The following is a 12,858-nucleotide window of genomic DNA, read 5'->3' on the forward strand; positions in this document are numbered from 1 at the left end:
GGTTCATAAAGCTGTGTAATACTTCAGCTTTACATCATGCAGTAGTAGTTGTGTCCCTTTGTGTTTATTAGTGTGTTCACACGTCTACTTTAACTTCACTCTGTAATGAAAGGATTCAAATCACTGATAAATACATACATGCTGACTCTGAGTCTCAGTGAAGGAGGAAAGGATGGATGAAGGCAGCCTAGTGTGGGTCATGTGTGTCCAGCAGTCATCCAGGGCCTGGATCCATCTGTAACAGGAAGACAAAGTCCAACCTGTAATCATCCTATCAGGCACAGCGTTTCCATCCAGCATCCTGACGACGCTAACAACCCGTCAAACGTCTCCTCTGGTCCACAGAAGTCACACTTCCTGTGTCATGTTTACCTTTTTAAGTGTGCTATTCAAGCCTGTGTGACCAACTCTGACTCTCCAGATTCCATCCTGGTCTCTGCTGCAGCTTCTTCTACACGACTGTTTTCTGTATAATAATATCTGCCTTTCCCGTCTCTGTCCCAGTGTGCCTGCCACTCGTCCTTCATCTTTACCTTCATTATACTCTTCACCTCACTTTCACTGTATTTTATAGTCAAACCTGCACGACTTCTTCTTGCTGCACCTTTTTAAACTTATCGTCCTGTTCATTGCATCAACACCGATATTCACAGGGAGCCATAAGAAATCCACTTCTATCCCTCTGTGTTTGATTCTATACAGTAAATGAAGTATATCAAAAACAATATGTTGCCTAGAGTCTGAAGACATATCACCTGTGCTCACTAGCACGCTGCTAGAGTCCCAGCAAACCACATACCTGCATATTAGTGCGTCCTCCACCCAGTTCAAGCCAGTAACATCACTACCAGCTCCCAGTATAAACTGCCACATCATCTGTAATTCTTTTACTCATCACCAAACTTATTTGTGGGAGAACAAATGCAGCAGCCGTTCTTTTATCTGACAGTGTTGACGCATCAGTAAATATCCTCACATGACCTGAGGACTTTCCCACTATATGAACCTGCTTTTAGTCGCCCCTCCTCCCTCGCCACAAGCTTCCTTTACAACATAACTTATAAAAAACAACTTTATTGACAATCAGCAATAACAATTACAGACAGTCTAGAAGAAGAATCACATGATCAAGGAGCAGAAGTTTATGGTTTTAATAGCTTTTACATTTTGGGAAAGTTTTAAAAACATTGTTTGGTTTTCTTTCTAAAGCGTTGAAAGGACGGCTTTGCATCAGAAAAGTAAGATCAGCAAATGAATCCATTAAAGTTCTTTTGCCTTGTTTGCAAAAGAAGCCAAACAACATTTGTGTTACAAAGAGAGACTTCAGAACAGATCAAAGATCACAAACATCAGGCACTGATGGAAACAGCCAAACACAGAAACAGAGGCACCAGCAGGTGAAGGAGGCCTGTTGTAGAAATGACTCTGAGTGCTCAGGTAGAAACGCATGAAGAACCAGTGCGTCTAATATTTGGAAACCAGTCTGTGTTTGAGCGTCCTGGATGAAACACAGATCATGTTGCAGAGCGAGGACGTCGTCTTTCCTCCCGAGTGTGTAACTACAGGACGTGTGCAGCAGGTTTAATCGTCCTCCTGACAGTTACTGATGAACGAGTCCTTCAGGGAGGCTCCAGGATCACTGTGGCTTTTACCAGCTGCTGCTAAACTGAGAGGTGTTGCTGCTTCATGTGTGAAGATGTTTGCATGGCTTTAACAGTGCAGACGTTCCTCATGTGCACCCATTTCATATGTTTTATTGTGATGTTTAGTAACATCTGCTTTCCTCCTTCAGGCAGACGATAAAGTGAGCTCAGCCTTAAACATGTGGAGAGAACGTTTGACCCACAGTCCTGGGACGACTGCAGAACAATGGTTTGTTTTTAATGATAAAGTTTCATAATGGAAATAAATGCTGAGCCTGTTTCATGATGTTGGCCCTGCAGCATCAGGCAGGATTAATACTGTAACAAACGTGTGTCACAGTTATAATGACTTTAAATGAAGACTTGGGTTGGATGGAGATGTCAGCTGGATTTGTGCTGACTGTCACTTTAAATGTTTTCAGTTCAGCTTCTAAATCTACTTTTGTATAATGTTTGCTGAGTTTTGCACTTCATGACGCTTTTAAGAAGAGCCAATAAATCCTGACTTTACACAAAAATAAAGGTTTAATGTGTTTAGTGTGACAGTGGAGGAGAGCGCACATAATAAGAGTCATTAACAGAATGGTGACAATTATAATCTGTCTCATTTTAGGAGCAGCTCACAGGCACAACAGACTACAGAGCAACCAAAGCACCAGTTAAACGTCCATGTGACCGGCTTACAGCCAATGAACAATCAGTCCCCACTGTCCCCACCAACATCACTGTACTGGAAAGACTGTGCTGCCATGGTCAGAGATGAACTGGTACTAAAATGTAAGGCAGCTGATGTGTGTGGCCTTAGCAGCACAAATGCATCACGGCTGCAACGCTGCAGTGTGTTTAAACATTTGAACATTTCTGTGGCTTCAAACCAGCAGCTCCTCTGTACTCAGTCGTGTTTGTGTGTCTGTCAAAGTGATTGTTGTCTTTAAAAAGCCTTTTGTGTTGAGTTTTGTGAGCAGTGCCGAGCTTCTCTGTAGTCTAAGCCGAGTCGATATATTTGATTCCATGTTTGGTGTGATTTTCAAAGTCAGCAGCAGCAAACCCATACGGTAAAAAAATACATTTTTCCTGGCCAAAATATATTTCAAATATATGGTAAATATATTTTGTATTTGTGATGCTCCAAAAAAATATATTTTTGAAATTGAAAATATATTTCTTTCAAACCAAAATACATTTCAAAACATATTTTAGGGTGAAGAAAATACATTTCCAACCTTACAGTAGAATGTATATCAAAGTATCCTTTATTTAAAATATATTTAGTGCAATAATGATGATAATGATAACAATACTAAAAGTAACATGTTTTATGCACATCTGCAAAAAACAGTTGGATTCAAACAAAACAGAGTCAAAGGTCTATCACGAATTAGGTTGTTTATTCATTTGCTTACAGTATTTCACATTACACAATATCTCACTATAATGTAGCGTTCATTGACTTTGAAATTATCTGTCAGTGATACAGTAAACAAGATACAACAACTGCTATGTACACTTTAGTTTTTGACAATATATACAATTTAGTACTTAAAGGAACACACTCCACTGTTTTGGAAATAGGCTCATTCTCCATCTCCCTCAGAGTTAAAAATGCAGCGTCTTCTTTCTAGATCCGTACGTTAATAGGGCTCTGGAGCGTGATCTTACGGGATGGGGCGTAGCCAGGATTTTTGGTCAAGGCGCCATATTAGCAGGCCAAACAAATGCTTGCTGTGTGGTCGGTTGTAATGTTAGATTGCACTACCGACAAAGGAATAAGCTTGAAAACAGGCTCTCTTTTCATTGTTTCCTCACCTGGAAGCATCATGAGGGAGCTTATGTGTTGGATGTTACCAAAAGAAGGCGTCTAGCCTGGATAGCAGCTGTGAGACGAGCTGATATTCAGTTCTCTACCAGCCACAGATATCTGTTGGTGTGCTCCAGTATTTTCATTCAGGTAAGTTCTAAATAAGTTCATATTATTATTTATAGCCTGTTAATTTTATTTTCAATGCGCTCTGAGATCATAGCACAAACTTAGAACAAACATGCAGAACTACCTTCTATTTATAGAGTTGCTAATTATTTGGCATTATTGCAACAAACCAGCCTATGAAATGAATGAAACAAATCCTGACTGGGTTCCAACACTACACATGGGGCACTACGAAATCCCTGCTTCAAACTACATGCTACATACCACCATGCCAATCAGATTACTTCTTCCATGTGTGGGTAAAAAGGTGACCTTCCTGGATAAGATGGCAAAGGTTTGCTGCGTTTTGGTGAACATGTGCCCCAGTGTGGTAGTAAAACCAGGGAAAAATGCTCTTGTTAAATACTTTTAAGTCTTGTGCTGTTTATGTAGTGATAAGTTTTCTTTTTTTTTTTTTTTTTTCTCTTCTTTTTTTTTTCTCCTTCTCTTTTTACAGTTGCAGAAACATATAGGTGATTGCTGTAACGTATGTTTTAATTTTGAAATTAAAGCAGCCTTTTTTCCATTAAAAGGTTCTTTGTGAGGATCAATCCAGACATGGGAACAAAATGCCCTGCAAAACTTGGTACAAGCCGCAAGACAGGTCGTGTCGTAAAGAGGAAGGTTACAAGAATCAGCCCTCGGATCACCACCTTCCTCCAGCGGCTCTCTGAGTTTGAATGGAGGACTTCCAACTAGGTAAGAACAGAGATGATAATATCTTTTACATAGCTGATAATTATATACATACTGTACACACATCCATACAACAGTATGAATGATCTCAGACAGATGTGAACAAGTGAATAACCTGAGCAAACATGAATATTGATGATGTGTCTTTGACAGGTGGTGATAAAGACTACGCTGAACCCGACCATCCTGGTAACGGAAATCTAAATCCCATGTCACATTCTATTTCCTGGGACCCACTGATAATTATTACATTTTGTAAATGAGTTTTGTTTTACAATTGTAATAGTTTATTTAATGTTCATGCTGGTGGGTTTGTCCTGTTTTTAGTGGAATGAAAAACTGTTTTCCTTAAAAAAATCAGACAGAAAGGTGAAGGACTGTGTAGTTTTCATGTACGCTTCTATTTATTTTGGTTATTGGCATTGTTTTTATTCAGTTGAAAAATGTTTTTCTTGTTAAAAAAAAAAATCAACAATAAATGTTGGTTTAATTCACTATTCTGAGACTACTTTATTTTTTTATTTTTTTTGTCCCGTTTGGATCTATAGCTATCAGAATTGTTGTCTTGAGGCCAAGAAAGATGGCAAGCGGATTTATTTTACCAAGTGGATCATCATGGCCTTGCCATATTGGTCCATTTGATTGACCTTTATTATAATTATGAATTTATTTTATTTTCAGTTGCAAACGGGACAGACATAACTGTGGGACAGGACAGGGGGAAAGAATGAAAGAAAGAGGGGGAGAGAAAGAAAGAAAACCAAAGGGGGGAAGAGACGGTGAGAAGGGGGGGAAGAGAGAAAAAAAAACAAACAACAAAAAAAAAACTCCTGGGTCACCTGTATGGAGAAAAAAAAAACAGAGGAGACAGCAAACAGCAAAGAGCAACATAATAACAGAAAAAAAAAAGCACCATCACAATAAACTAGCTAGCCATAGATATCAATAGTTACTAAATAATAAACGATATTGTGCAGCACGCAGGATAGACAGCGCACAGTGTGCTTTGAGGCAGCAGCCAAGAAAGCTGTAGTCCGCGTCTGTGAATACCCATGTGTACACCTGTGTGCATACCTGTGTGGATCAGCATGCTTGCATTCCAAAGGTTTCTCCATGTGATAAGTGATAAGTTTTCAAAAGAGACAGTAAATTACAGAATGCTAGTAGTGGGTGATATTATACAAATGCTGTCATGATTTTATGTGAACATTTTGTCATTTGTAAACTATACATAACATTTTTTTCTACATTGTAACTGATGTGATGTTCGACAAAGTGCTTTTAATTAAAAATAGGCAAACATTTCTTTGTTTCTTTATTCAACTTTTGAACAGTGGTATTTAGTAAGTACATATTCAGTAAATGCAAAGTATTTACATGGCCCCCTAAATTAAAACATTATGGGTTATTCAGAACAGAACTATGCTTGGAAAAATATTGTCCCATCAGTTGATCCAACTCCTCCACAGTAGCAGGTGGAACTTTTCTTTTTTGAGGATGGCTTCTTTTACCTGTCACTACAGATGGTCTGTCTATGTTTTGATCAAGAACCTTTTTTTTGGGCAGCTGAAGAGGAGAAGTCTATCTTATGGCCAACCTCTGGCTGTATCTTGGTCATATTACCCAGCAAAACCCAGTATGCAGGTTCATCTGTAACAGTCCTTGTGCCACAGATCCTCACTGTTGCTTCTACATTAAACAGAAGAGCAGTGACATGGCTGCAAGTCTCCACGACTCTAGCCATACAGCTGCAGTGGGCAGCTTCAACCTTCCCTGTGATGCTAACAATGACCTGTGGCTGCAATGCTGCAATTCAGTCTTTAAGAGTGCAGGACCTGAAACACACACAGACAAAGTTCATTTAAAGACAAGAACTATGAGCCAAGGCCGACACAAATGTGTTTTATTTACTTTCAAATCCATTTATCATAAATGTAACAAATAAAGTGTTTTTATGTATCCATCTATAGAACGCTGCATGTTATATTCTAAATCTGCATGTTTCTTTTTAGAAACCTATCAGCAAAAAATGAACCTAAAGTATGTAATGCAAGGATGTAATCACTTTCAAGAGGGAGAAAACATAAAGTTCAACTTTAAGTGACAACTATGGACACCTAATATGACAAGCAGATTCTGCAGGTCATTAATCAATGTATAAAACTAAAACAGAATGTATTTTTAGTGACACAGGACACAAACAAGGAAGCAAGATGTGTAATTAGGATTATTTATAATAAATATGAATTAATTAGGGCAATTTCTTTAACCATAAAGAATAACTAAATCCTTCAGGACAATGTCACATCAATGCACTGAACTCACTATGTTATCCCTCTAACAGAGCCTCTACATGTTCTCACTGTAATTTCCCCCTCACGAATGAATTTTTGCTAGCACTAATTTGAATGTTGGGGGGAATCAAACGCATTTTACTCGCAGTACTCAAGCTGACTTACCTTTGCTTGAATGACGCCGTACTCACAACGTGGAGGCTTAAAAATAGCCAAATCTTGTACCCAGTCCTTGGTGAATTGGATGTGCGCCTCCAGAGATTTATAATTGCGAAATTGGTGCGCCATGTATGCTCTGACTCCACAGACAAGGTATGAGAGTAGATCATGCTAAGTCAATAGCGGTTTGGTCTTCAGGGTTTCTACTCCACGGCTATATTTCATACGGGTCCACATTTCAACAATCAAGTACCGTCTCTTTGCATCTGGACAGAATCTGTACCTATATATATATATATATATGTATCTATACCGTCATTTTCTTTTGAGCTACGTTTCAGAATGGTTTGTAGCAAACTTGTTTTGATTCGTGACCTGCCAAGATGGTGCTGCGCTCCCACAATGCATTGCGACATTACGTCAACTCCAAAGCCCTTTGCGTGCAGGAGTGTATGCGCATGCGCATTGCCACGGTGGTTTAAAAAATAAAGATATAATGAAAAGTAATTAATAAAAATTTAATATTTAAACATTCCCACAAATGTGCTGTCATGACCCTGTGCCTTCTCGGCTGACTCTGTATGGCTACAAGTGTTTTTGTTGTGCTGCATCTCTCTCTCTCCCCTGCACTGCGCTCTACCGGGGCGGAGTCATGACGGCTCCAGCCCCTGGCTCAGACACCTGCAAGCAATCATCTCACTCACCTCTTAAGGCGGCTGCTGAGAGTGCTTCCTCGCTGGATTATTGTGTAACACTCGTCAGTGTCATCATCTATCTGAGCCGTTTTTCGAGTTTCTGTCGTGCCACTACTCACCTGCCTTTCCTCTCTGTGCCAGGATTCTCGCCAGCCTGAGGACCGCCGTTGGTGAGCTAAAGCCGGAGTCCGAGCTACCTGAGCTTCAGGGGATTTTGTACATAGCCCTCTTCTTCCCGTGCCTGTGCTTCCCGGAGACCCTCTTCCTGTGCCCCCTCACCTGTATATATTCGCACCTGGTGTCTGTGTGTGTAAATAAATCACGAACTTAAGTGACGGTCTGCCTCCGAGTCCCTCCTGAGCCTGACAGAATAATCCAGCCACCGCTATGGACTCAGCAGGCCCAGCCTCGGCAGCGACAGCCCCTATGTCTCTGGAGGAGCTTCTGCACCGACACGAACAAATGCTGGTGAAGCTCAGCGGAGACGTGGCGTCTCTAACGCAGGCCTTCGCCCAACGGATTCCGCTGGCCGAGGACCAGCCTCCCGCGGCCCCTCCCCAGGTAACGCACGCTCCTGCCGTCACTACAACAGCCACAGCTACCCAGGCTGCTAGCGCGGTAGCATCAGTAGCCTCCGCGGTTTCGCTGGATAAGCTTTTGCCTTCACCTGAGGCTTTTTCTGGGGAGATGGGAAAATGTGCGGGATTTTTGTTGCAGTGTTCTATGCACTTTCAATTACTGCCCCATGTGTTTGTTTCTGACGGGGTAAAGATCGCTTACGTCACCCAGCTACTACGTGATCGAGCCCTGGCCTGGGCCCAGGCCCAGCTGCAGGCTTGCCCCGGAATGTCTTATGACGACTTCCTGTCGCGCTTCAAGTCGGTGTTTGATAAAGGCTCTAGTACAGAGGCAGCTGGCTATCGTTTGATTAATCTGAAGCAAGGTAGGCGAAGCATGGCTGACTTTTCTGTTGATTTCTGGACTCTAGCTGCACAGACCAAATGGGGACCTGAGGCCCTGAAGACCACTCTGTTAAATAATATCCGCGAAGAGCTCAAGGATGAGATAATGATGCGTGAGCTTCCTGCTTCTCTAAATGCTTTGATGTCCCTGTGTATTCAGGTGGATGATCGCCTGCGGGCGCGCCAGAGCTCACGAAGACAGCAGTTTCGCGAGCCCCTGGCTTTTCGGGAGCCCCAACCCGACGCACGGGAGGCTAGAGATTTTGGAACTGAGGAGGAGGTACCCATGCAGCTGGGACGTTCTCGACTCACCCCTGCGGAGCGACAACGCCGGTTTTCCGCGGGTGAGTGTCTGTATTGCGGTCGCAAGGGGCATTACATCTCTGCCTGCCCGGCGCTGGCAAAAGGAGGCGCCCGCCAGTAATTGAGAGGGTACTGGTGGGCGACCTGTCCAGCAACAAGCCTCTTCCCCGTCTCTTGCTGCCTGCTAAACTCACCCTCCGGTCGTTGTCCCATTCCCTCTCTGTGTTAATTGACTCTGGTGCAGAACAGAATTTCATTGATGCGTCGCTAGTCTCCAAGCTCAGCATTGGCACACGACCACTGCCTCATCCTCTCCGCGTGTCCGCCCTGTCTGGTCACCGGTTGCCTGACATAACGCACGTCACCCTACCTGTCACACTCACTCTCTCCGGTAACCACGTTGAGAACGTTTGTTTCTGTGTGTTTAAGGCTCCAGTAACCCCGCTCGTACTAGGTTATCCATGGCTTTCACAACACAACCCACACATCGACTGGAAGAAGGAGCAAGTTATGGGGTGGGGTGTGGGCTGCCACATGACCTGCCTTCGGGCCGCCACGCCATCTGCTCCCTCCCCCCCCCCCCCCCCGGGAAGCCTTCAAAGTCACCAGAGCTGTCTTCGGTTCCTTCCGTCTATCATGACCTCGCGGCAGTTTTTAGTAAGGATGAGGCGGGCTCGCTTCCACCACACCGGCCCTATGACTGTGCCATTGATCTTCTCCCTGGGGCGCCTCTCCCCTCTGGCTGCCTCTACAGCCTCACACAGCCCGAAAGGGAAACCATGGAGAGATACGTCAACGACTCTCTGGCTGCTGGGTTAATTCGCCCGTCATCCTCCCCCGTGGGGGCAGGTTTCTTCTTTGTTGCAAAGAAAGACAAGACGCTCCGGCCATGTATTGATTACCGCGGCCTCAACAAGATCACAGTAAAGAACAAGTACCCTCTTCCCCTCCTTAATTCTGCTTTCGAACTACTCCAGGGGGCCACGGTGTTCAGCAAACTGGACCTGCGAAACGCTTACCACCTGGTGAGGATCCGGGAGGGAGATGAGTGGAAGACCGCTTTCAACACTCATATCGGACACTATGAGTATCTCGTCATGCCCTTTGGCTTAACCAATGCGCCCGCGGTCTTCCAGGCCCTTGTTAACGATGTTCTGAGGGATTTTATTAATCGATGTGCTTTTGTGTACCTTGATGATATTCTCATTTTCTCTAAGTCCCAGGCGGAGCACGAGAGTCACGTGAGGCAGGTCCTGCAGCGCCTCCTGGAGAACCGGTTGTTCGTGAAAGCGGAGAAATGTGAATTTCACGTTGACACTGTGGCCTTCCTTGGCTATATCATCTCTCAGGGGGATCTCAAACCTGACCCCGAGAAGGTCCGGGCCGTGGTGGACTGGCCTCAACCGCCGAACCGCCAGCAACTCCGACGGTTCCTAGGATTCGCCAACTTCCACCGACGCTTCATAAAGGACTACAGTAAGATCGCCTCACCTCTCACTGCGCTTACCTCTCCCAAAGTTCCTTTTCAGTGGGACCTCTCTGCTCAGGAGGCCTTTTCCCTACTAAAGGAGAAGTTCACTACCGCCCCCATCCTCCGTCAGCCCAACCTCAGGCAACCGTTCGTGGTGGAGGTGGATGCTTCGGACTCTGGAGTGGGAGCAGTTCTGTCTCAACGATTTGAAGGTACGCTCCATCCCTGTGCATTCTTTTCTCGTCGTCTCTCACCCGCAGAACAGAACTACGGCATCGGTGATCGGGAGCTGCTAGCGGTCAAACTGGCCCTGGAGGAGTGGAGGCACTGGCTTGAGGGCGCGGAACACCCATTCATCGTGTGGACCGACCATAAGAACCTTGAGTACATCCGGTCCGCCAAACGCCTAAATTCACGACAAGCCAGGTGGGCCCTCTTCTTCACAAGATTCAATTTCACCATCACTTACAGACCAGGGTCGCGCAACGTGAAGCCCGATGCACTCTCCCGTCAGTTTTCCAGTACGGAAGGAGACTCCGATCCAGAACCGATTCTTCCAGCTACCTGTGTTATTGGAGCTGTCACATGGGAGATCGAAGCTCTCGTGCGCGAGGCCCAGGATACTGACCCCGACCCGGGGACGGGCCCCCCTGGTCGGTTGTTTGTCCCTGCTGCTGTCCGACCTCAGGTACTCCACTGGGGCCACACTGCCCGGTTCACCTGTCATCCAGGAGCCCGCCGCACCATCACCTTCCTGCAGCGGTTTTTCTGGTGGCCCACCTTGGACAAGGATGCCAGGGAGTACGTTATGGCGTGCACCACGTGTGCCCGGAACAAACGTCCCAACCGACCACCCGCCGGGCTTCTTCAACCACTCTCCACGCCAGGACGGCCATGGTCTCACATAGCGCTGGACTTCGTTACGGGGCTCCCACCGTCATCCGGTAACACCACCATCCTCACTATTGTTGACCGTTTTTCTAAGTCGGCTCATTTCATCGCCCTCCCCAAGCTCCCTACAGCCCTGGAGACCGCCCAGCTGCTCACCACCCACGTCTTCCGGCTTCATGGCATTCCGATGGACATCGTTTCCGACCGGGGACCCCAATTTACCTCTCGGGTTTGGAAGGAGTTCTGCGTGCAGATCGGCGCCGCGGTCAGTCTCTCTTCGGGCTTCCACCCTCAGAGGAATGGACAGGCCGAGCGTACCAACCAAGAGCTCGAAGCGGCACTCCGCTGTGTCGTCTCTCTCAACCAGGCCACTTGGAGCGAGCAGCTCCCCTGGATTGAGTACGCCCACAACTGCCTGACCTCTTCAGCCACTGGACTGTCGCCGTTCGAAGCCTCATTGGGCTACCAACCACCCCTGTTCCCGGCCGTGGAGGGTGAGCATGCCGTCCCATCGGTACAACATCATTTCCGCAGGTGCCGCCGGGCCTGGCGGTCCACCCGAGCCGCTCTGCTGCGGACGGCGGAGCGCAATAAGGAGATCGCTGACCGCCACCGGATCCCTGCGCCTGCCTATACAGTTGGGCAACAGGTATGGCTCTCCTCACGCTTTGTTCCCCTTCGTGCAGAGTCGAAGAAACTTTCCCCGGCTTTCATCGGTCCGTTTGAGATTGAGGCCCTGGTCAATCCGGTATCCGTCCGTCTGAAGCTGCCTCGCAATATGCGTATCCATAATGTTTTCCATGTCTCCCAGGTCAAGCCCGTGCTCTCCAGCCCGTTGTGCCCTCCTTCCGGGCCCCCTCCGCCCGCCCGGCTCGTGGATGGGCAGGAAGTGTTTAACATCACCCGCATTATGGACTCTCGGCGGCGGGGGCGGGGCGTCCAGTACCTGGTGGACTGGGAGGACTACGGGCCAGAGGAACGTTCCTGGGTGCCCCGGTCGGCGGTTCTGGCTCCTGGTCTGCTCCGCGAGTTTCACCGGCGGCATCCGGGTAAGCCGGGTGGGTCGCCGAGGGGCTCCCGTTGAGGGGGGGGTACTGTCATGACCCTGTGCCTTCTCGGCTGACTCTGTATGGCTACAAGTGTTTTTGTTGTGCTGCATCTCTCTCTCTCCCCTGCACTGCGCTCTACCGGGGCGGAGTCATGACGGCTCCAGCCCCTGGCTCAGACACCTGCAAGCAATCATCTCACTCACCTCTTAAGGCGGCTGCTGAGAGTGCTTCCTCGCTGGATTATTGTGTAACACTCGTCAGTGTCATCATCTATCTGAGCCGTTTTTCGAGTTTCTGTCGTGCCACTACTCACCTGCCTTTCCTCTCTGTGCCAGGATTCTCGCCAGCCTGAGGACCGCCGTTGGTGAGCTAAAGCCGGAGTCCGAGCTACCTGAGCTTCAGGGGATTTTGTACATAGCCCTCTTCTTCCCGTGCCTGTGCTTCCCGGAGACCCTCTTCCTGTGCCCCCTCACCTGTATATATTCGCACCTGGTGTCTGTGTGTGTAAATAAATCACGAACTTAAGTGACGGTCTGCCTCCGAGTCCATCCTGAGCCTGACATGTGCAATGAACGTGCAAAAACTCTCTTTAGTAGTTGTTGCTGTTTCTTTCTTTGTTTCTTTTTTTTTTTTTTTTTTGAAAAATAACGACGTCTCTGAGGCGCGAAATCTGACAGCGAGAGGAACGGCCGGATACAGGAGACGGGAAGAAACAAGCCGATTATGTTC

General features: G+C 46.6%; 1 protein-coding gene across 1 annotated transcript in view; it reads left to right on the top strand.

The window, feature by feature from the left end:
- Positions 1 to 7,726: 7,726 nt before the first annotated feature.
- LOC308400627 (uncharacterized protein) overlaps positions 7,727 to 12,858 on the top strand; it is a 53,712-nt gene continuing 48,580 nt past the window's right edge. Inside the window, exons 1-2 of the mRNA XM_080888451.1 lie at positions 7,727 to 8,014; positions 11,892 to 12,129. Of these exons, the coding sequence (XP_080744577.1) occupies positions 7,841 to 8,014; positions 11,892 to 12,129 (412 nt within the window). The 5' untranslated portion in view covers positions 7,727 to 7,840. The remainder of the gene's footprint in view (positions 8,015 to 11,891; positions 12,130 to 12,858) is intronic.

This window comes from Rhamphochromis sp. 'chilingali', assembly GCF_963969265.1.
Source record: "Rhamphochromis sp. 'chilingali' genome assembly, chromosome: 1".
Taxonomy (NCBI): Eukaryota; Metazoa; Chordata; class Actinopteri; order Cichliformes; family Cichlidae; genus Rhamphochromis; species Rhamphochromis sp. 'chilingali'.